This window comes from Heliangelus exortis, chromosome 7 (assembly GCF_036169615.1).
Source record: "Heliangelus exortis chromosome 7, bHelExo1.hap1, whole genome shotgun sequence".
In the NCBI taxonomy this organism is placed as follows: domain Eukaryota; kingdom Metazoa; phylum Chordata; class Aves; order Apodiformes; family Trochilidae; genus Heliangelus; species Heliangelus exortis.
Window position 1 is genome coordinate 11,222,222 of NC_092428.1, and position 23,928 is coordinate 11,246,149.

Below are 23,928 nucleotides of genomic sequence, written 5' to 3' on the forward strand. Positions count from 1 at the left end.
CACAACTGATCTTGCAAGGCATATGATGGCCTTTTCAAAACAGCAGCATTAAGACATTTAACGTGAGAATGAACCTTTTTAATACAGATTTTGAGTGGGAAGACCATGACGAATTAGGCAGCATTAAGTACTACACCAGTCATCACAAAATAAACTTCAATATGAGAGTGGCCTGTAATTCTCTGCAATTATAACACCAGGACTGGTAAAAAAGGAAGTTTCTAGTATCAGTAGCCACTAGGTTAATTTAATACCCTCTTCTATTCCTATCCAAACAATGACTACCCTTCATTTACATCCATGCTGACAAGCCCACACTCCACCAGCACAGGATAATCTTGCATCCAGGATAAAATTCATTCTTCTCTTCATTTTCACAAATTAAACTGCATTCACTAAAAGCAATAATGGAACGAACTTTTTTCTTTTGGTTGACCATTGTGCTTCAGAAACAAACATCCCTTCCTTTTCTTCAAGAGGACTGTATTTCAGGTCCTTTTGAAGATGATTCATTGCAGTAAACAAAGCCAGCAAGAAGCTGCAAACTACCCAGTTCATGCTAAAACACACCACAGTGGGATGCTAACCCTAAAGCACAGAAACAGAAGCATAATGGTGATTTCCCATCATGGGGAATTATGCAAGAAATAGGAACATATTTGTACTGCTGTATGCAATGCCACAGAGGTGCGTTTGAGCAAGATGATACCCTCTTTAACTAGCTTAAACTCTGCTTCTGTACTCTTTCCCACCACTCAATTTGCCACATCCATGGACCTGAGAGAGTGCTCCTTATTTGCAGACCTTTAGCTTTCCAGCCTGGAATATCCCTTCCAGTATTAGGCAGGCAAAAGTGTAAATTTTTCCATGAATAAAATCTAACACAAGCATACACTTAAGAAAATTCCAAAGCTGTAAAGCAGCATTCCAGAATAACAGCAAACTTCTGTAGGTCTTCTAATATACGAAGGCAAATGATTAACTACAACTTACTGAACTACCCACATTTACCAAATGGGATTATTCATGCCAGCAGCACTATGGAGCATTTTGGGTCTGGGCTGAAGCCACCCACATACAAACTCCTGGCAAAGCTAAAGCTGTCTCAGGCCTTGCACTATATTAATAAATTACTTGGAATAACTACACTGTCTGCTAACATATATAAATTTTAAAAGAGCATTTCTGATTCTCAACACATTTCTAGAAGAGTTCCTCACAATGGTCCAGAGAAACAAAGCAGGCTGCCCAGCACTGCTCATAGGCAGTTCCTTTCCCTTAAAAAGGTACAAACCACCAGTGTAACAGCACACACACAACACAGCTCCAAGGTACACACCATCAGTGTAACAGCACACACACAAACACAACTCAAAGCCACCTTGAACCTTCCTTAACAGAACTGCTGAGAACCTGCTGAAAATGAAGGCAGTGAAATGCACTGCATTAGGGTTCAGCCCCACTGCAGTTGCCAGAACAAGCAGTGCTGACACAAGTTACCTCTCCTATAAGAGCTTTTCACAAGTTCAATCCTTCAGGCTTCTCTGAGAAGATTTTCCTAAGGGCAGAGGGACAGGGCCCTCCTTTAATATACCAGACAGCCCACAGCTTCTTTTCTGCAACACAGGGTCTCAGCAACTTTCCAGGAAGAAGGTGGCTAGAGCTGGCATCAAGGAAGCTGCACATCTGAAGCTCTAGGGAACAGAGAAATGGAAGAGATGTCACTTTGCTCATGAGTGAGCTCACGGACAGGACAGGATCTTAATTACCTTAAAAGCAGATGCATTCTCAGGAAGGACTGATGCTAAAAAAAAAGCTCCAAATGCAGCATTATTATGAAATCCGTATGAAATACATTCCAGCCTACTAATGAAGAAATACTAAATGCATAGTGGTCAATTTTTATTTTTTTATTTTATTTTTTTATTTAAAATATCATTATAACCAATTGACATACTAGATAACAATGTATACATTCCAATGGTGCACATGTAATGACCTATGGCATGAATGATTACAAAACCCACAATGTTCTCAGTAATGCCCCACCAACAGCTTATTTGGAAGGAATAAAAGGAAAAGCAGGAAAAGGTATCAAATGTGGGGAAGAAAAAAAATTTACATTTTTTTCCCCTGGATTTTTAATGGCGTATCTTCCCTTTTATATTTCTTGGAACAAAATAAAATTAAGAATATACTTCAAAAGGGGTAGAAGGAATGATGACAATAATTAGGGGTTTTTTTTCCTCTCAACTTGAGTAATAAAAGTTAAAGAACTCTCAAAAAATAGACTAGATATTGGGCCTACAAAAGTAATTCATCTGTATGCAAAGCTTACCAAGAATTATTCCTTTTGTAAAATGTAAATGATGAGCTGACATCACTAGCTATTTTTACCTACAAAACCAGACTACAATATTAAAATCACCAACTTACAGCTAACACAATATTCTAGATGTACATTACTGTACACGAGCTATATAATACACATGAACATCTTACATGAAATATTTAAGAAACATACTTAGTCATAGTGTCTCAACATTGGCCAATAGGTTTATTTTTCTAAATGAAGCATATTTTTCTATTCACATTCAGTGTAGTTCCAATAGCAAGGGTTAGCTTTACTCACTTAAACATAGAAAGTTTGTGTGAGGTAGTTCAAGAAAACCTAGCTTAAACTTCTAACTGCAATAGAAACACCATGTGATCTGCTTCATAACACACTTCCATAATGCAGAGATATCTAAAGAAGAGGAGAAGGGAGTGAAAGAGATCACTTAAAATACCACTTTTATCCAGTGCCCATAACTAAGAATAAATTAAGTGAATTGGAAATTCAGGTAGGCAGTAGAGTCTCATCACATTTCTCCATTAAAACCCTCCTAACATTACTGAAAAATGCAGACAGCTCTCCTTCAACTCCAGTCCTCAAAATAAATATATACCAACCAAAACACTGACAAGCAAATAAAATGTAATAGCATGGACAAGCTGCTGTCAAGAGCAAATAAAAACATTTCTTGAAACAGTAATTCACTTCCTTTAGCAACTTGAAACAGTAAGACCAAGTGTTAGTTGACCTTCCCCCCTAATCTTAACTGATAATTATTCAATGTCATATGCTTTGAAATATTGGCAGGGTAGAAACTCTTCTCCTGTAAGAGTTTGAATAGTTTTTCTTTATGTAGTGTTAAGATAAATGCCATATACATCAATGCAGAAGCATTATATCAATGCAAATGCCTGTCAAGGTGCTTAACTTTTGCTCTCCAATTAAATAGCCTGTGTTCAGAGAAACAATATTCCATAAAACAAACCCACATCAGTCACACACCGTGTCCTTGGACCCTGAGGCAGCAGAGGGTGCTATTGCCACAACCTCCTCAGATAGAGCTCGCTGCACCCTCCCCTCAGCTCTCACCTCTGCTGGGAGGGGGCTTTACCAAACAATTTATGCTGTTGTTATCCTTGTGGCTACCTGCAATTCTTATCCACAAAGATACTACTGACTGTACTGCAGTAAGGTGCTTCTAAACTAAAAACCCAAGCTGCACAGTGCCTATTTAAGGAAAAGTGCCAAGTATCTTTAGCTTTGAAGAATGACCACAAGAGGTGACCTGGTCAGTCAGGTTGGTCTGAGATTGTTGAACTGAAGGGTAGTGCTCTGGCAGTCTGGCTTCTCACACACAAACCCCTCAGTTCTACAAGAGAAGAGGAGCTGTTTTATTCTTGATGGCTGCCACAGAAAAGATAGATATTAATCTCACTACTGTTGCCCAACTTTTAACCTCACCTGACACAAGAAACGAGACAGCTCACTGTAATTCAATCCCTACTAACTCCCAATGGATTGAACAGCCCTAGAAGAACAAAGCTGTATGCACTCTAGTGAAGCCTGTCATCAGAAGATTTTTTTGAATCATAGGCTAAAATAAAGCTTAATAATATCATAAGAATAAAACTGCACAGTGTATTAGATAGTGTAAGATCTAACACTGTAAGAATTGACAAAGACAGCTAAACTCCAGCTACCCATTTGTTTGCTACCTGTGGCAGTGTAGAACTATCTACAACATAATTTTCTATTTCAACAAATAAAAAAGGAACATGAGACTGTCATGTTGTTATTATAATTTGATTACTGATTCTGATTTCCTTGTCTTTATAAAAAAACCAACACTGCTATGAAGATGGTGACTAAAGTAAACTCTTTTAAGTTTCCACAGGTGAAGCTCCAACTTTAAACACAGCTCAGTTATTCTGCAATTGGTTGCAGTGGCCAGTCCCACCCATTCATCAACCCTACCTTAAAAGACAAACAGTACAATTTTCTTTAGAGCTATGAACTCAATTAAGTTACTATTGATAGCCCACTGCGGTAACAATTTTACTCAATTTTAAAATCAATTTTTCTTTAGAACATTGGAAAGTAGCAAAAATATTTTAAAGTTTCAAAATATTTAAGTCACAACTGCAATCCAGAGGGGTCCAAAATAAATTTAAATAGGAATTATATTTACCAGTATTTCTATGATTCTCTGAAATTCTCCTCAACAGCACTTAAAGGTATAAGAAGTTGATTTTGTCATTCTTAAATTCATTACACTGGGTTGACCAGAATATTACTTGACCCTATAAAACAATTAGTACTGCTGTATCAAGAAAAAATTTTGGCTTAAATCACAGCTTGAACTTTGACAAAAAATAACAAAATAGACAGTTCTGTTGGTTTCCATTCAACTTGAGCAGATTTTCTATGTTCCAGTGCTAGATGAATCCAAACATTTCCTGCCTATTCTGAGGTAATATACAATTTGGCAGGATCCTGTAAAAATAATAGCCTTAACAAAATGAGGTTTAGGAAGGCAACATGGAAATAATATTAGATACAAGTGAGGAAAGCAAAATTACACATACACCCACTTACCACTCACTTAGCCAGGCCAGAAAACGTATGTGCAGTTTATTAATTTAGTAATCTTTGAGACATTACTATTCCTTGTAACCCTAAGCATTCTCAAGAAAGACATCTGACATTGCAAGCATTACCTTCACGTCAGTTTTTCTGAAACTTACTGCAAAGACACATTTCCTTCTTTCAATTAAACCATCAAAAAGATACCTATTTAACCCAACAAGAAGAAGGAACCACACTGAAGAGCATCAGTCACTCCTGGATGATCTCTATTGTCAGTTATATGATTTCCTTATGCTCTCTGCCTACCTAGCAAGACTTCTGTATTTTTTTAATGCGCATTTTACCTCAATTTAAATTCCTGTTCACATTCTTAATTCACTACACAAAATACGCACTTACACAAGGCAATCAATTATACAGCCTAGCTTCACTAAAAATCTGCATTTTCCAAAGCAATAAATTCTGAATTATTGTTTAACTCATACATAAACTCAAGTAAGTTATACACAAATCATTATGTAAATATAAAATGTAAACAGTTAAAATACTTCTGTGAGGAGCAGCACCATTTTACATGACTATTTAGTAACTGTTCTATGTATTTCGGTATTTCTTCTGTTTAAAAAGTGTAATGAAACCTAGTAGCTTCAGTGCTAAAAACTACTGAATATTTATGACTTTAGATGAACCATTATTAAGATTTCTGCTACACTGGTGTCATGATGAAATGAAAGAGATAAATACTAATTTATACAGCACTACTTCTCCCCCCTTTGGATGGTATATATTGCTCACTTAATGCATTAGCTACAGAAATCCTGAGGTTCTCCTACCACTTAACAGTTTTTAGCAAAAAGTTACTGGAGAAAGAACAGATGAAGTTTTGCCTCTATTGCATTCATGTCATTCCATCTTCTACCCAAAAAGGAGTCGCCTTAGCAGAAAAAAAATAAAACAGTAAGAAGCAAAACTCCTAAGAATCACGTATTACATGTAAGGATAGCTACAGCATATTCATTTTCCCTGTTGGCAGTCTAGGCATCCTGGATACACTTTTTTTGTGTGTGTACAAAAACAGGCTACAAGCTAGAAGTAAACAGTTTATTTGCATTGCAATGTATTATTCATGAAATATCCTCATGTTTTATAGTGATCATAATATTTGGCATGCCACAGCTCTGCAGAAAATATCACATTACTTCATTAGGGTATTTCTGCAGCTTTGAAGATACACTTTGCTTTCTTAAGTTCATAAAACCATTCAGATGAGGTTACTTTGCACAGGATTGTATACGTTTTTTCTAAAAAAAAAATCACTAATTGTTGCTTTTGCTGAAGTATTACAGGTCAGTGGTCAAACAAAAGAGGATTTTGTGCACTGCCAGCACCACAGTAGCATGCCCAGAACTACAGCTGGCTATATGGAATTCTCTCCCCCCTCCACCTGGATATGGATATATGACCAAGCATAAAATGTTGAAGGATATCATGAACAAAACATCTGGAATAAATTCTAATTTAAAAATTGAAAACCTATAAAATCTTAAATAATTCATTATATGGTAATGACCACAATATTAACATGTGCTCTGATAAAACAAATCTTACAAATTCAGTAAAAAAAAGATCAGCAGCATAATAGTAAAGCAAATATGCAGATTTTAAAACCACAATAAAAATTATCAGGTTTAATATTTTACAGTTAATTACAGGAAAAAAAAAAAAGGCTGCTTTTAAAACAACTTACAGTTTAAATTACAGCACTTTATGATGAATTCTACAATTATTTTTGAAAAAACACTCAAAAATACCACCAAATTTTAAAGGTGCCCTATAAATGACTAAAAGGAACCCCCTCCCACCCCCCAGAAGACCAAGTAGTCATCTACAGCAGCCTAGAGGTCCAGCTGAGGTTTCTAGACTGCTGTCAGTATCAGAGGCCAATGTTGGATCTGTTGACATTGAAGACACATCATTGACAGATGACGATGAAGATGGATGTTGAGAGCCATTGATCATTGCTGCACCTGTGCTATGAGAAACAAAACAGCAAATCAGTTGCAGATACAGTTGCATGGTTTAGTACTTGCATTAATCTGTCTCTTCCTAGAAGTCATTAATTTCTCCTGTTACATCAAGTTTGAAGAGATGTGTCTCAATACAGTGTCAAAGTAAATAAAACCCAAAAGTCTTTATCTAGGGGCATAATGAATGGCATGTCAAAAACCACAAAACCCACATGGCATGACACCTGTCAAATTACAATAAAATGCTAATAGATGAAATGTAAAAATCACAAATACAGGAAATACTGCATAAACCCAGAGCTAAGATATCCTACTAAATGTTGAGACCCCAAGCTAGAATTATATCTACATACTTAGACAAAAAAATAAGGGTACTGTTTTTTTTCCTTCAGGCTGGGAAGCATGGCTTATGGAATAAGCCATATTGTACATATTCAGTCTCAGATACACTGTAATTTTCAGAGTATGGACTTCAGTGAACTCTGAGCAGAGTCAGCAATAGCTGTTCAGTTCTTCTCATAATTTTTCAACAGTGTAAATGGAGTCCTAACTGTGATCAGCCAAGGGTCACATTTTGCTCTAAAATTTAGCAACAGTTTCTGAAAATGCTCCATCATCTTTTCTGTTTTGAGGGAATATTCAAGGCTGACAACTTAGTAGTCCTGTTTCTTTACTCAACAGACACAAAGTGTTTATATCTTCATTTGGAACTCTTCCAGATGGAAGTTATAGGTACAACCAGAGTAGTGCCAGTACACATCAAGATGTTTCTCGACCAAAATTAATGAAGCATCAGTTAAATGGGGACAATAATAGAGGAATTTACCAAAGTAATAAAAAGATCCATTAACCCCACACATTCTATTCAAATAAGCAGTATCTCAAAAAATATTCAAGAGGTTGTGGGTTATTTAAGAGCTGTATTTTGAGTTAGGTTACTGTTGGATATTTTGAACAGCTTACTCCCCCCTGACCTAAAAGCTGATGTAGCTTTATACTGTGCTTTTATTGTAACCAACCTAAAGGGGCTGGTTGTCCACGTATAACCCCATTCTTGGTTCTCTCCTCTAGGTCCATGACTTCCTTGTATATCAACTCTGAAAATGCAGAGAAGGCAAAAAATGAATTTGCAAACCCAAGACTGGTTAGACTGAATTAATATACATCTCCTGTTAAAATGTACATTTAAATTTCATTGATTTATAATTAGTTCATAATTAGTTTTTAACAACTACAGAACTGGCAAGTTATAGAAAAGAGTACAATTCTTTTCTGTTGAAGCTCCAACAGGCTGGCACTCTGATACACACTGACATTGCTCTAAGGCCCTTTTGTACCAGCTGCTTGGGGACCTCAGGTTAAACTGGTTCTTCATGAGCACTGAGTTTGTATGAAGGCTTCTTTGGTGCAGATAAACTCAATGAGCAGTCTTCAAAGGAATAGGTAGGAACAAATCCAAACAGCATTGCCATCCTCCCAACCAATATTCGCAACAAAATTTCCCAAGCAACAACATCTACAGGTCCAGTTCATTATGAAATGGAATACAGTATTTATTGGCACCTAAGTAGCCACTTCAAAGGAAAGCAGTGACTTAACCTTCCAGTTACAGAGTTTCCTCATCCTTAAACAGGTTAGAAGTGCTTATAACATGAATCATATGTCCTGCGTAGTGGCCAGAAGATTTCTAGGCAAATGGCATCTTATTACCCAGAAAAGACTTCAGTTCTGAATCTATCAAAGTAACAACACAAGACAAGTACTAAAAATGTTAAATACAGCTCATAAGAACTGACTGTCAGAATACTGCTTCTTACTTGTCACTGGCAAACTAGTATAATGTATAAATAGTATGGGAAAAAAAGGCATTTAAGAATTATGACTTCAAGGACTATGGATATCCGAAAAGTAATTTCCATATTGCTTGAAATGCCCTCAGCACATCTGCCTCTAAAGGAAAATTACTTTGCTTGGAAGAAGGATGGTAAGAAAATTTCCATGATTCTCCCTATCTCTGTCTTCATGATTATAACTCAGTTATTAACAGAAAGGAACTCAAAAGTATGGCAGTACTAGATTTTACAGACTCATGTCCATTACCAGCAACAGAATGAAATTGTCAGAAATTATTCAGGAAACATTTTCCCTGCTTTTTTTTTTTTTTCCTCTGGGGACAAAAAGATTATACAGGTCTAATATCTCATTCTAGATTTTTTCAGCATAAAATATTAGATTGTTCAATAAACTAAATTCTTGCTTAAATGCAATATTTACAGACTGCATAGCATTCTGGATCTGCATTTTTTCTTAGTGCTAGAATCTCAGCAATATTACCACATCCTTCAGGAGCAATTTCAAAATGAAGCACAAGCTTGGCAAGTAAAAAAGATGTTCCCCTTATACTTTTATTATTTTACACCTCATATATGACCAGGAAATATAGATATTAAACCAATGAACACTTGAAGATTATGCTTTTGCAGGCTTAAGTCTAATGCTATACTGCAATCTGTTGAACACCTCAATCCCAGCTATTTTCTCAAAATCCCAAAGATAATAAACCTCACTATATCACTCATTACTGACACTTTCTAATCCTCTGATTGATTTAAAAAAAACTTTTACTGCTAATAGCCTCTTCACTGGAAGACTAACTAGTGCTTCTACTTCAGACTTACATTGCTTAAACTCCTGCATCTTTTTCAACTGCAGCAGTTTGTCCAGAAAAGTTACTCGTCTGAAATAGGTAGGTCTCAAGTTCACTTCAAAGGATCAGCACCTTTGCAGGAACATTTTTAGTGTTGCAAAAATCAACAATCAAGATGTTGTGAAGTACTGACCTATTCCCTTACAATTCGAAGAAGTTTAAGTAAATACTATTTGGCTGCTCACAGGAACCTTAGTGACAGTAATCGTTGGGATCAAGACTACTCCTATTAAACTTAAAATGCTCATCTTACCTTTCCATTCTTCAATTGTGTGCTCTCTTTCATCCAACTGCTTATCTGGTATCTTTGGTGGAGGCTTAAAAAAACAACAACTCATGATTAAAAGGGATACAAAACCACAATAAACTACAAATGAAACTAAACACTTAGAAAAGGAATGTGATTTAACTATACTGCATATGTATCGTCATATATTCTCTCATACTTGAACCTTGCTTATTTTCTAGATGCTGCTACGTTTTTTAAGTTGTCCTGATTAACAGATTTAGTATCATTACTGCAGTAACTAAAATAGAAACTAGTAAAATAACTTCCAAGTGCAGCAGTCTCCTTTTTTTCTCTAGTTATGATAGAGCTCAGAAGAATTCTAATTCACAGAATAACAGAATCATAGAATAGAATTTTCAGGGGTGGAAGGGACCTTTAAGATCATCAAGTTCCGACCCCCCTGCCATGAGCAGGGACACCTCCCACTAGATCAGGTTGCTCAGCGCCCTGTCCAGCCTGGACATAAAAACTGCCAGGGATGAGGCTCCCACCACCTCTCTGGGCAACCTGTGCCAGTGTCTCACCACCCTCATGGTGAAGAACTTCCTAATATCTAATTTAAATCTACCCTCCTCATGTTTGAATCCAATCCCCCCAGTCCTGACATCCCAAAAAGTCCCTCACCAGCTTTCTTGTAGGTCCCTTCAGATACTGGAAGGCTACACTAAGGTCTCCTCAGAGCCTTCTCCTCTCCAGACTGAACAACCCCAACTCTCTCAGTCTGTCTTCATAGCAGAGGTGTTCCAGCCCTCTGATCATCCTCATGGCCCTTCTCTGGACACACTCCATCACGTTCATGTCCCTCCTGTAAAAGGGGCAAAATCACCTCCCTTGACCTGCTGGCCAGGCTGCTCTTGATGCAGCCAAGGATCTGGTTGGCTTTCTGGGCTGTACACCGATGGCTCATGTTGAACTTCTCATCCCCCAGCACTCCCAAGTCCTTTTCCTCAGGGCTGCTCTCAAGCCAGTCCCTGCTCAGCCTATATCAGTGCTTGGGATTGCCCTGACCCAGATGGTGACCTTGTACTTGGTCTTGTTAAACTTCATGAGGTTGGCATGGCCCCACCTCTCCAGCCTCTCAAGGTCCCTCTGGATGGCATCCCTTCCCTCCAGTGTGTCAGCCACACCACACAGTTTGGTGTCATCAGCAAACTTGCTGAGGGTGCACTCAATGCCACCATCCATGTCGCCAACAAAGATGTTGAACAGGACCGGTCCCTGAGGGTCCCACTGATCCTTCTGGGACTCCACGTGCCACTGGCTTCCATTTGGACATGGACCCATTGACAGCCACTCTTTGGGTGCAGCCATCAAAGCAGTTCTTTATCCACCAAGCTGTCCACCCATCAAACCCACGTTTTACCAGCTTGGAGACCAGGATGTCATGTGGGACCGTGTTGAAGGCTTTGCTCAGGTCCAGGTAAATTTTCCTAGTTTAAGAGTACTATCAATTGCTACAACTAATGAAAATATTTCTCTCACTCAGGAATAAACACCTCAGAATCCTCTCAGGAAAATCAAACCACACTGAAACAACTGAAGCTCAATAAATCAGAACCCTGTATAAAAGGTTTCAGATACATCACAGAATCACAGAATGTTAGGGATTGGAAAGGACCTCGAGAGATCATCAAGTCCAACCCCCCTGCCAGAGCAGGCCCACCTAGTGTTGGTCCCAGAGGAATGCATCCAGGCAGGTTTTGCGTGTCTTCAGAGAAGGACACTGCAACTTCACTGGGACATTACTAAATGGGATATTTCTAGATGTCCATGAGATTATATGCAGTAACACAAGGACACACAGACAGATGCAGGCACTTCAGTTTGCACCCATTCCTAATACTGTATCTAATAAACATGACAACTGATGCCTATAAAAAAGATCATGACTCAGTTACACTTGTAGTGAAATGTGTAGATCATGCAATAATCTTCTTTCAAGTAGCTACATCAAGCACCACAACAATTTTGCTTTAGCACAGTACCTTCTTAATCAGAGACCTAAAACAAGAACTTACAGCTTCTGCTTCTGATGGATCATACCAGACATTGATGTACGGATGTTGTAGGGCTTCATCCACAGAGATTCTTTTAGAAGCATCTATAACCAGCATTTTGGACAACAAATCTCTTGCTTGACTTGCTGCAAAAAGTAAAAAATTCTATTTAGACTAGTGCCATCTAGAGTGAACATAATGCCCTACTTCCAGGCTCATAGGAAGAGAAGACCCAGGGCAATGAAATTCCCATTTACTATCTATGAACCCTCACATAATTTGGGGTTTAGGAGAGTGGTCTATTTGATGGGGAAAAATTTTTGAAGTGAGTAACACGTGTAGAAAAGGGGTTGCACATGTTTTACTTTGCATTTTCAGCACAAAGTGCCCTTTGGTGTGACATCCTTATGTGAAATGTAATTCAGCTGGCAGTACAGCCTTGTCTGGAGTAGCAGTGAGCAAGCATCTTTGCACCTCTCTTACAGTTAATGGGGAAAAAAATGCCATATACTGTTACTCAGAGAAAATATGGTGAAACTTTTACTCCATTGAGTAGGTGACTTTAAGAACTAGTACAATATTTCAGTAACTACAGGATATCTACATATAATGAATACAAGACCTTTCTATTCATCCCTAGACAAACATCTACTCTGACTATGCCATTTCTATTTCATTTTCCCCTCTACTCTTCTCTAAATCACATTGGCATCTGTTATTAAGAAAAAAATATATATTGGCTTCTCTTTATACAGAAAAGTATCAAGAAACATCTCTAGAATAGCAGATGTTTCAGAGAAGATGAGAAAGTGTGCATAAGCATACACCAACATGTTTATCCACTCCCTGTGATAAAAATATCATAATATTTAAATCCTTAGCAGGATGATTTTATAGGGAACAAAACCAAGACATATTTCTGTTCAATATATTTGTTTTAAGACTAAAATATACAGCATAAGGAAGACAGATCTTACCTTTAAGCTTATTGTGCTCAGAATCAGCTGGGAAAAGGACATCTGGAAAGAGTTTTTCAAAACTATAACCAGCATATTTAGGTCTGTTCTCCACATAAGTTCGGACTGTAGGCTGCAATTTCTTCATAAATTCAGGGCATGGTGTTCCTAGCTGCTCTATGACTTTATTCCATTGATCAATATCTAATGTTATGCAGCTAAGAAAAACACGGTGACTAATTTTCAGCTAGGTTAGGTTAAAATCATGTTCAGTAACAACCAGAGAGAAAACACAGAAAACTATAATAAAATATCAAGTTAATCACCATTAATTAGTACTACCTTCTTAGAGGAAACAGTGAAACAAAGAAAGGCTATGAGAAGTCAAGGCAGTATGTTTTAATCAAAACCACAATTAACTTGCAAAGGATATACTTCTGGGAAAAAGAGAAAATTACAACTCAAAGAAGTATTAAATAAATTTAAATAAAGTCCTTCCTTAGGTTCTGGAGAAAAATTCCCTGACCTAAACATTTCTTCACAGTACTCAAGCTACTTACACATCACCAAGACATTATGAGAATTGCCCTGGGTAGGTGCTTTGTCCTTCCTTCTCATCTTGGTCCCTCAGCCAAGTGCAGGACTCTCCCAAGTCAATGACCTCCCACTAACAACATGCAACCCTGAGCACCAGTGGGCACAAAGGATGAAGTCTTGGCCCACAGAGGTCAATGACATTTTTTTAAAGATCTGAATGCAGAAATTAAAGAATTTCTTGAAAAAACATGTAGGGAACACCTAAATCGAAAAGTTTATACAAGGTAAAGGGAAGACAGACCAGTTCATGGCTGAAGAATTTATTATGCGTTAATAAATAAAAATGTTCATCTCAGGAATTCCTGCTTACAGGTGGTTATACACTGGGAGAAATCTCAGGTGAAATGTTATATATGCTTATCTCATTCATATAGTCTTCCCAAATTTTTATTTTTGGCTACCATCAAAGATGGGATTTAGGGGCTGCTTGAAACTTCAGTTGGATGTGGCAGGACCTGCTCTTACATTCTTAAAACTAACAGCAGATGTTTATATAAGGATTTTCAAGTTCTACTGTGCTTTAGTACATGCCTTGAAAAAGAAGTAACATTGCATGGCACTGAGCCTAAGCTGAAAAACCACACTAGAAACCCAGGATGCATAAAGCTAAGCATGGTGCAGCACATGCAATGACACAGCTGTGTGAAAACAAGCATGCCCTGGATCTTCTCCCTTAAATGGTACTACATCACTTATTAAAAGCTAATCTGCAGCAAAAGCAGAGAAGATTTCTGATGGCACCTAGAAACTGGAGTGTAACTACTAGCCAAAGGACAAAAATGTCAAAGTCTCTTTAGATCCACCAATTTTAGCAATGATCTAGAGGCTTCCCCTCTATTTGCTTGGAATAGACTCTGTTCACAGGACAACCCATTCAGGCAGCACCAAGCCATTCATGGAACAAAAAGAGAGAAGTGCCAGATATTTCTGAAAACTGTTTCCAGGATCATTTCTGCTTACAAAAATATGAAACTCTAGAGTGTAACTAATGAAGCTCATTAGGAATTTTTGGTAAACTCTTCCTATAAAATGTAAAGGATAGTTACTAACATGCTCAGCTACTGAATAAGATTAAGAGGTTATTACATAAAAATTATCTCCAAAGGAAATACCAATGCATGTGAATCACTAAAACTTCACCTCAATAAAAGAAAACTGTCTTAAATGTGACAACATTAAAAAAAAAAATGCATAGACACTATATTAAATTGAAAAAAAAAGAAAAAAGAAAAAAAAAAGAAAAGAAAAAAGGAGGGGGAATAAGAAAGGAAAAGTAAAAAATAATCACGTTTGCCCAAGTGGTATTTTGTTCATCTTGCTTAGTATTGATCTCTAAAGACAGTCATACACATTAATGCAGCTTTACTTTAAATGGTATAACTGTAGACATTTTTGCAGCTTCCCAGAATCAAAAGAACAAACTCACAAATTGTACTTTGAAAAGGCAGTTTAAAACCAGTATTTTAAAAATAAGAACCACCTTAATCTGGAACGATATTGCTGCAGTATCTTTTGACCTTTTACAGCTACATCCTAGGCCAAAGGTAAGGATACGATCTGTACCAGGAAATAAAACACCACCTTTGATCATTTCTCCCATGATGCACCCAACTGACCAAATGTCAACTGAAAACAAAATGCAATGATATTAACAGAAATGATAGTTATTAAAATAAAGTAAATAAAAATATCCAGACATACATACATGAAGTGACTATAAAAAGCGTGTGTAATGAAAATGAGTGTGAGTGAATATATTCTAACTACAGGACCAGCAGAGACTATGTCCTACTGCTAGATGCAGCCTGAGTAAAAAATGAAGTTCTTAACATTTTTTTAAGTGACTCACAAGAAAAATCCATGTTCATTTAATAAAAAAAAAAATTATACAATATGCATTTCCATGACAGAACATCAATAAAAAGGTTAATTACTTCCTAACTGATTCAACCTGCTGCAGCAGCACAAGGATACAGTCCCTTCCTGGAAAGAGGATTTTGTGGCAAACCATTTCGCCCATAATGCACCCCACAGACCATAAATCCACTATGTTTGTAGCACAAAAAGAAGGAAAAGCAAAGCAAATGGTCATTTAAAATTAAAAGAAGCATAACATGACTGCATCCTATAAACTGCAGAGACAGCACAGGAAGAAGAGCAAGTCTTTATATCAATCAATGCAAGCACTTCAAAATACACTAAATATGAGGATTAGCTTTTAACTGCCTGAAACCCAAGGCAGAAAAACACCCTTTTGTTTAACATAGTACGAGAGCACCAACAAGAGCACAGAGAGAGATACATATGAATCAAGCAGAGTAAAGCCCTTCTCCAAGCGCTGAGGCTTGCAGAGATACTCTGCAAAATATACTCTGCAAAGATACAGATACTCTGCCAAAAGACTAGATTAAAGCACCAAAGAGAATTTTATTTCTTGAAAGTAATTCCACTGTAGTTATAGGAATAAATTTAGAAGTAGCAAAGTAATCTGATCTTTAAAACTACTGGTTATCTACAAGTACTTATACATTCAGGAGGAGAATTAATCAATTGGTTATTACATAGGAATTAAAATTTGCCTAGAAGTATTTCCTGGAAGTCAAGATTACCATGTATCTCTCTCTCCCTTTAAATAAAATGCAAACACCATCACTAAAAGATCACTTAGAATTTTAGAGGATCAGTTCATGACAGTATAAATATGCTCCTAAAGATTTTCAGTGAAAGTTGCTTATTTCTCCAGCTATGCTGAAATAACATCTTATACAAAAGAAAAACTTGAAACATTTTTTATGAAATGCACATTTCTATATTGCCTTAAAATAAATCACTCAGAGACATACTCAAAGATGCACAAATTTACTTTTAAAGGCACACATTTTTTTTGCTGTCTGCTTTCAGCAGTACTGTTAATTCTGTATGAAAAAGTTTTCTTGAAGTCATAATAATGAATTTGTGCTATTATGTATAATTTTACATCAAACATGGCACTGGAATTTCAATTAAGCAGAAAAGAAGGGGATTTAAATGAGAACAATTGTATTGAACATGCAAAGTTCTGAAGGAACTCAACAATGTAAAACAAATATGCTGCTACTTATTGAAAAAATTCCTTCCCACTAATTTGAAATTTCCTCTAAAATAGTATCTAAATCACACGATTGGAGATCATAATTGTACATATTAATAGGTCAAAATTAAGGGCCTGGTTCATTTAAAAATTATTGTCCACATTTTACAATTAGTGTTTTCTCCTATTTTCAAATATTTAAGAAAAGTAAATATTCTGTGGCTTAAAGACCCAAATACATAAAACCCAAGTTTTGTGTTTAGCTTTTTAAACAAAATTCTGAATGTTGACTTTTTCAGCTAAAATATAATCTGCTGCTATCACGTTTCAAACTACACTGAAATCTACGGTAATTAGCTTGTGTCCAACATGACAGAAACAATGCCAATAACTGCACAGGGAAGTCTGGAAAAGAAGTAGTAATGTCACTCAATGTCTTATTTTCATGCCTCAGAAGACAAATTACTTCAGAGGCTAAGAGAACAACAATACCTCTGGTCACCCTAGAAAACAAAATTTCTGATCTTTGGGGGTGTTTGGCTTGCTGCTTTCATTAATCAAACAAAAGCTGTTTATTTATAGATCTGTAACTTCTGTGGATACTTCTATAAAAGAATAAGCAAATTCTTACTACAGAATCAGAAGAGCTTTTTTTAAAATACACTGTTTTTCACACAGAGTGTATTTTATTCTTATGAACTGTGTTTGGAGTTATTATTTTCTGTAATTCTAAGAGAAAAAATATCACATGAAACCAAACAGTGTACCTGCTAGGAAACTTGAAAGTAGTAGTTTCAGAGAGTTTGGATCTTTACTTCCTTTTCAGTGCTTTCCTTCTGATAAATGTGCATGTAGCTGCACATAAATCTAAATATGTTAACTGTGCACAGTTTCAGTGTCCTCCTTAATTTCTTGAGTTTGCAAGTTTTTTTTTAATGTCCTATACCCAAACAGATATGCTTCACCTCCTCCAGTATCAAAACCTATGTGAAATTAATGCCACAATCAGTTTGTCCAAGACCTTTGCAAGTTTTGAAGATTTAATATGTGCTTAATATGGTATCAAAAGAACACTACTCTCCAGTATGTATCTCAATATATTGCAGTCCTCACACCCAGATTCAGTAAGGTACCCTGTTCAACTAAACTAAATGTAAATGTTAAGCTGTCAGTTCTCAATATTTATCTCTAATGTAAAACAGTTAACTTTTAATTTAGTTATGGGTTTAATGAGATAAAATAGGCATCAATGATGACAGCTGAGAATCTTGGGCAGCCCATGGCTCTTACTTAAGTACATCCTTTCTATCTGCCTCCCACCCCTCTGCAGCCCTCCCTCCCTCTCAGGGGTGATACACAATGAAGAGCTCATCAGACAGGTTCCAAGAGTGACAGCTATTTAAGTAGCCTTTTAATTACATCAGTACATATGAAGATGCAGCTTGTCTTCTGACTCAAGATTTACTTTCATGTTCTCCAACAGTGTAATTTGCGACTCAATGACCATATACTTTGCTTTGGCATTTTTCATATGAAAAGAAAGTTTTATTTATATTCTGCTGCACAACACAATTCATGCTTGGTTAAGGAACAGGACTGTCACTAACATGGCAGGGTGTCCTAGAACACAACCTATTTAGCTCCAATAATAAACTAAGCAACATTTTAGTGCAAAGCGTGTTTCACACTTTTGCAACTCTAAGTTACCTTGTATTTGTAAGAAATATGGGAACTCAGCAAAATAGAAAACTTGTGACTTTCATTGTATCAGTTCTTCCTGTAACTCAAACTATACCTTCATATTCTTTAATGCCTCTTACCTGGCCAATGTAAAGTCTTGGGGAAAATAAAGGAAAGACAAACCTAAATAACATGTTTTCTACAGAGCTTTAGCAGTTAAAAATAACTTTAAGCTTGCTCCACTCAAACTGATTTGGAAATTACTAGAAAAAAGCCAGCAGCAAAGGTCATTAAAGGAATGCACATTCTCTCATGCTTACTATCAATACAAAAAGAATTAAAAAGCAGACCCTTGCAAACAAACATTTATTCTCATTCCTGCGAGCTGGCTTCTTTTATTGTCAACAAGTAGAGAAATTATACTTCTCCACTTTTATAAACTACAATAAAATCAGCTCTGTGCAGATAGCAGCTATCATTTACACACAACCTGAAGTCACTTGCCATAATGCTATGGAGTTGCTAAGCAAGTTTGCAAATTGTATTAAGAATCCTGAAAGTCCACAGAAGACCTGGTTGTTTCAGTAACCTGAGAAGCCATGCTTCACACCACTAGGAGAAGCTGACAAAGACTCAAGCATCACTGCACCTCAACAGCCTTACTGGAGGACTAACCAACAAAGGATGTGAAATACATTTAGCAAAAGGTGACCTGTGTGCACAGTGCAAGCCAGAGCTGGAAACACCAAGTGAGCTGGACCGACCACAGTGACACTGGATCAATGAAATGGCAGCAGAATTGCAGCTGCTACAACACAATTTCAGGAACAACGTTACTTTTTGTGGTTTCCTAAATGCTGTTTCAGTCAGATGTGCTCTTCTTGATTGAGTGTTTCCCTCAAATGCTGTATCCTTTCCTTATTTTCTCATAGGAGATCCTGAGGAGTGAGTCTAATGACAAAGGAAATGCATGCAAGTAGAGGGACAAAGTAAACAACATCCCTTGCAATTTGTCATTGACCTCAAGGAATCTATCATGCTTCATGAAGTTATTATTGAGTCTTTCTTCAGCAACACTAATTAAAAACTTAGCACAACAGGTTTAAAGTAGGCTGTTTTTAATAAATAGTGCTGCCATAGTAGGACACTTTAGCTTGTTTGTTCCTCAGTAGTCTTTAAGTTGCCTACTCCCTTGGAAGCTTTTATTGCATATAGTTAGTCAAGCATTACATTAAGGTCACCTATATACTGATGAATTCCAATTTAGATCCTCATCAGGAATAAAGGCAGGTGAAGGTATATCAAGGCATATACCATATTTTAAGAAAATATATTGCCAGTTTTTCCTGGGAGAAACTTAATCTACCAAGCAAGCTATTTGAATTTTTAAACAAACAAGGCCCTCAATTTCTCCTCCTATTAAATGTCAATATTTCTAATGGGTTGAGTTGAATAAACAGATCAGTGTATCCAGAATCTGCATTTTGGTCACAAGGCTGATGTATAAAATTTCTACAGCTTGAAAAAAACATTAACATGTAAAATGTGGTATGCCAAACAGAAAATAAAGCTATGCCAAAGAAAGACTGTATTTGCTGACCGTTTTCTTTGTATCCCATCCCTAGGATGACCTCTGGTGCTCTGTAGTAACGAGTCACTACATAAGGCGTCATCATAAAACTAGTTCCTGCGGTTCTGGCCAGTCCAAAGTCAAGAATCTTCAAAGTGCAGTCTGACTTTACTACTATATTACTGGGCTTTAAATCCTTTAAAAAGAAACATCATACATGACTGCTAAGACAAGCACAAAGCACTCTGTGGTTCACATTTTAAGATAACACTGCTTATATTAAACCCCCCACTTACAACTACGTTATTGCTATAACTGCAGTTTCTTCGCTCCTTGCTTTAATTCATGGACATTCAGCAGACTGCAGAATTAATTCCCTCATTGTGTTTCTTGATTTATATAGCAATTAAAGAAGAAAAACACAAGCAGTGTTACAAGATGTGTTAGCAATTGTCTGAAATAAACTGAGGTTAGTAAGAAATGTAAGCTCTGATAAAAAGTCTGGAAACTGCTCACTTGTAACAATAATGCAGAACACAATGTGACAACTGGTGAAATCATTTGGTGAAATAATCATCTTGATATACAAATTATTAAAATTATAGCACGAATGTAAAAAAGTAGAAGCTTTCTTTGCTAGTTGAGGCTGCATTACATCTTTTGAATCAATGCAGATGTTTCTCTACACAGAAATCCCCATGCTCATAAGGATTTAGTTTTCTGTTTAGGATTTGGTTTTATACTAATTTTGGTGACCAAACCCTAAAACGCACCATTGAAAACTGCCAGAAGTTAACACAGTCAATAAACTGGAGTGGAAAATGCTCTGCTACAGCTTCCCATCATTTAGTTAGAAACTTGGTAACTGAATTCTCTTCATTTGAACCCTAAAAACACATTGACAATAGTGGCTTTACAGCTTCTACTTACACATAGCCTACTCAGACAGGAGGACCTTACATACATCTGAATGTCACAGAGCACATATTACAAAGAGAGTAAATTCACAATAACTTTGTCATCATAAAATCATTCATAGGACACAGGCCAACACAGATAAAGCTTAGAACCTTTCTGCCTACATTACACTAAGATTAATAAAAGAAAAAACAGATGTGGCAGATGACTCCAGTATTTGAGCTGCAGGGATTTCATAAGTAGCCCTATCTTTCACTGTTTCATGATGACTTTAAGTGCTATCTGTAAGATATATGTAAGTTTTATTTGCACTTGTAGGACTTTCAGCAAACTCCTTATGAAGTTAGGAAAGCTTCAGTAAAGACAGAAAGTAAACTATAAAAAAAGAGTTCCAAAACAATAGAATTTTAAGGGGCAATTAAGTCTTGCCTACTTGCTTATTCACAGATCCATCAACAAATCACACAAAGACTTTGGTGTAAAAGATTTTCAAAAGCCAGGGAGGAATTCAAGTATTATAAGGCATTCCAGCTATTTGATATGAATGTTTTAGATTCTGCTAAAATCCTGTTTATTATCAGCTTTATTTTTGCACTGATGTTACTATTTGGAGGATGTTTATTTCAGAATCCCAGGTGCATGCTCATAGTATTAGTTATATTCATCCTCCCCAAAGCTGAATGTCTAACACTGAAAAGGTTAAGAGATCTTCCCTTTGCAAGAGAAAAATCACTATAAGAATGAAAAGCAAAAGGTTACAGAATACTGTCCATCCTAATTTCTGAACATCACGTAGCTGTCATGAAATCTAGGAACAAGTTGTAATTTGGAACACAGAGCTGTCCTTCAAAATGATGGAGGTGAGAGCTGCTTTACACTGCATCCAAATTCACCAGAATCAATACTTCTCATGTTTACCTATAAATAAAGACTAAAAAACTCCTATAAGAACGATTAAGTTAATTAGGCCATATAAACATATCTGGAACCTACAGCAGAATACATCTCACTGAACCTTAAAAATTTAAAATGTCAATGCTAAAAACTCAGAGATTATTTATGGCCTTCCCCCCACTAAGCAGAGGAGAGAGAGTCATCCCCGGAGGGTATTCATGGTTTCCATGGGCTTTTTACTTTCTAAAGAAACATTTGTGAAAGGCTTCAATTAGGCACCTTTGTTAAGCACTCAAAAAAAGGCACAGTACAATGTTCCAGAGTTTGCATGCAGGACTAATGAGACACCTGTTAAAACCAGTGTAAAGCTATAGTCAAACACTGTGTGAAACACTTTGTGTTTAATCTTTACCTTGTTCTCTGCCTCTAGGTTGCTATGAAAAAATGACTTATTTCTATGTATCCAGTGCTACTGGCAGAAATACAGATTGTTGTAATTTCAGTCATTCAGCAAATTTTGAAAAAGTTACTATGATGCTGAGATCATTGCAGCTGTGTTAGAAGCTGAAGAACCCAGGTAAAAACCATGTGAAACTACCAATACTAAAGCTACAGCTTTAGAGGACACTAAAGAAGATTACTGTATGGATAAACTCCATACACAGTAGTGCAGACTGTGTTTAAGGAGTAAATTGTTTCAACAAAGTAATTAGGTTTAAAAATTAAGGACAGTGATGCTGAAAGCCCAGAAGAGTGGTAGTGAGTTACTATTGCAGACAAGGTCCATATGAAATGTGTCCCTTTCTAAGAATTCCCTCCTTGTCTCCTGAGGCTTTCAACTGTTCCACAAAGGAACAGTATTTTGCTGCTCTACATATTGATTTATAAAGGTGTTATGCATACAGAAGTAATGCAAATATTTTGCTTGAACGTACTTAATCTTCTAACACAGTGTGTAGAAGCTGTCAGTTGAAAATCTACCCTGAAGACATGCAAGTGAAATGTATCTGCCCATGTCCCTCGAAAAGCACTCATGCATACATATATTACTCTGCATAGCAATTGTATCTATAGTCTCTGGAACAGGCTATCCCTGCATTTCAAATTACTGCACAATATGAAGCATTTGAAAGACTTGTATTTACAGAGGAAATACATCTATTCTCAAAGCCATCTTTACTCATGCCAAACAACTACCTGAGTAGTTACTTTTCTAGAAATGTACAAATGTTTACATCTATCCATGACTTCTCCATGCTCAATGCTTTGATGTCCAGCTTACAGGTATACACTGTCCTTGAAACAACTGAACTTTTAGACGTTCCCTTCTTCCTGAACCAATATCCACAGAAAGAGACACTCTTACATTACCTACTCTAGCACATCCACACAATGTGCAGTTTTCCAAAAATAAAAAAGACCCACAGCATTAAACTTGTATACTTAAGAACTGCAGAGATGAGAAAATGCCAAGCTGTACACGGAACTGTTATTTCAACCCCACGGGTGCATGTGTTAGGACTCAAAGGGCTGCACAGTAGCAGTATATGCAATATAATACCCCAGCTATGGTAAGCAAAGTATCCTAATTTTGTGTAGCATTCCCAGAATAATGCAAGAAGCTCACTGACCTGTCTCAATGCCCACATGCACACCAACCACAGGGTGCAATGCCTGCTCAATGCCTTCTGCCTACCTTCCATAGCCCATCTCTTTCAAGTACAGCAGTTGAAGGCAAACTGCACACAAGAAATGAGCCTTCACCTTCCCTCTCTGAGGTCTTCACTAGAACGAGGCAGCTGATGAGAACTAGTGAAGTACTAGCTAAGCAAAAGGAAGAAGTGTTTGGTCATTCAAACCATATTCTCTGTTAAAGTAAATGTCTCAGTTTCCTTGAGGGAAAAACAGCACACTGAATGGGAGCGTCATTGTCCGAGCCAACCTACAGCCATTCAACACTTTGGTCACAGTCCACAAGTATGTGGATTACTGAACTGGACAAACATCCTAACAAAGCAATTCCTGTGGCAGCACTCAGAATTGCCATTTGTGATTTGCTTTGCAGTATACATCATCCATGAGGAAGGCCATGTAGAAATGATTGAATCACACATGAGGAAGTTGTATCTTCTGCATCATTTCAGAAATGAAATCCTGTCTGAGTGAATGCTTTGTGACACACAGGTGTATGAAAGTTCCACTTCCAGGTCTTTGCCATCATCTGTTTATCTGGAAACTTCAACTATTTATCCATTACCCTGCTAGTAGAAGAGCAAAAATAAATGAAACGGTTCTCTCAGAA

At 36.9% G+C, this 23,928-nt stretch overlaps 1 protein-coding gene across 8 annotated transcripts in view; it reads right to left on the minus strand.

The window, feature by feature from the left end:
• Positions 1-1,899: 1,899 nt before the first annotated feature.
• The window catches only part of MAPK8 (mitogen-activated protein kinase 8), a 45,673-nt gene continuing 23,644 nt past the window's right edge, over positions 1,900-23,928 (minus strand). For 4 of the 8 annotated variants that reach the window (XM_071748788.1, XM_071748789.1, XM_071748790.1 and 1 more), the window contains 7 exons: positions 19,845-20,010; positions 15,049-15,120; positions 12,919-13,101; positions 11,963-12,087; positions 9,909-9,972; positions 7,968-8,045; positions 6,009-6,948 (listed from right to left, as the gene is read on the minus strand). In XM_071748788.1, the coding sequence (XP_071604889.1) occupies positions 6,803-6,948; positions 7,968-8,045; positions 9,909-9,972; positions 11,963-12,087; positions 12,919-13,101; positions 15,049-15,120; positions 19,845-20,010 (834 nt within the window). In that variant the 3' untranslated portion in view covers positions 6,009-6,802. Of the gene's footprint in view, positions 6,954-7,967; positions 8,046-9,908; positions 9,973-11,962; positions 12,088-12,918; positions 13,102-15,048; positions 15,121-15,468; positions 15,541-19,844; positions 20,011-23,928 lie in introns of all 8 variants that reach the window. The other 4 variants (XM_071748791.1, XM_071748795.1, XM_071748792.1 and 1 more) reach the window with 3 other exon arrangements.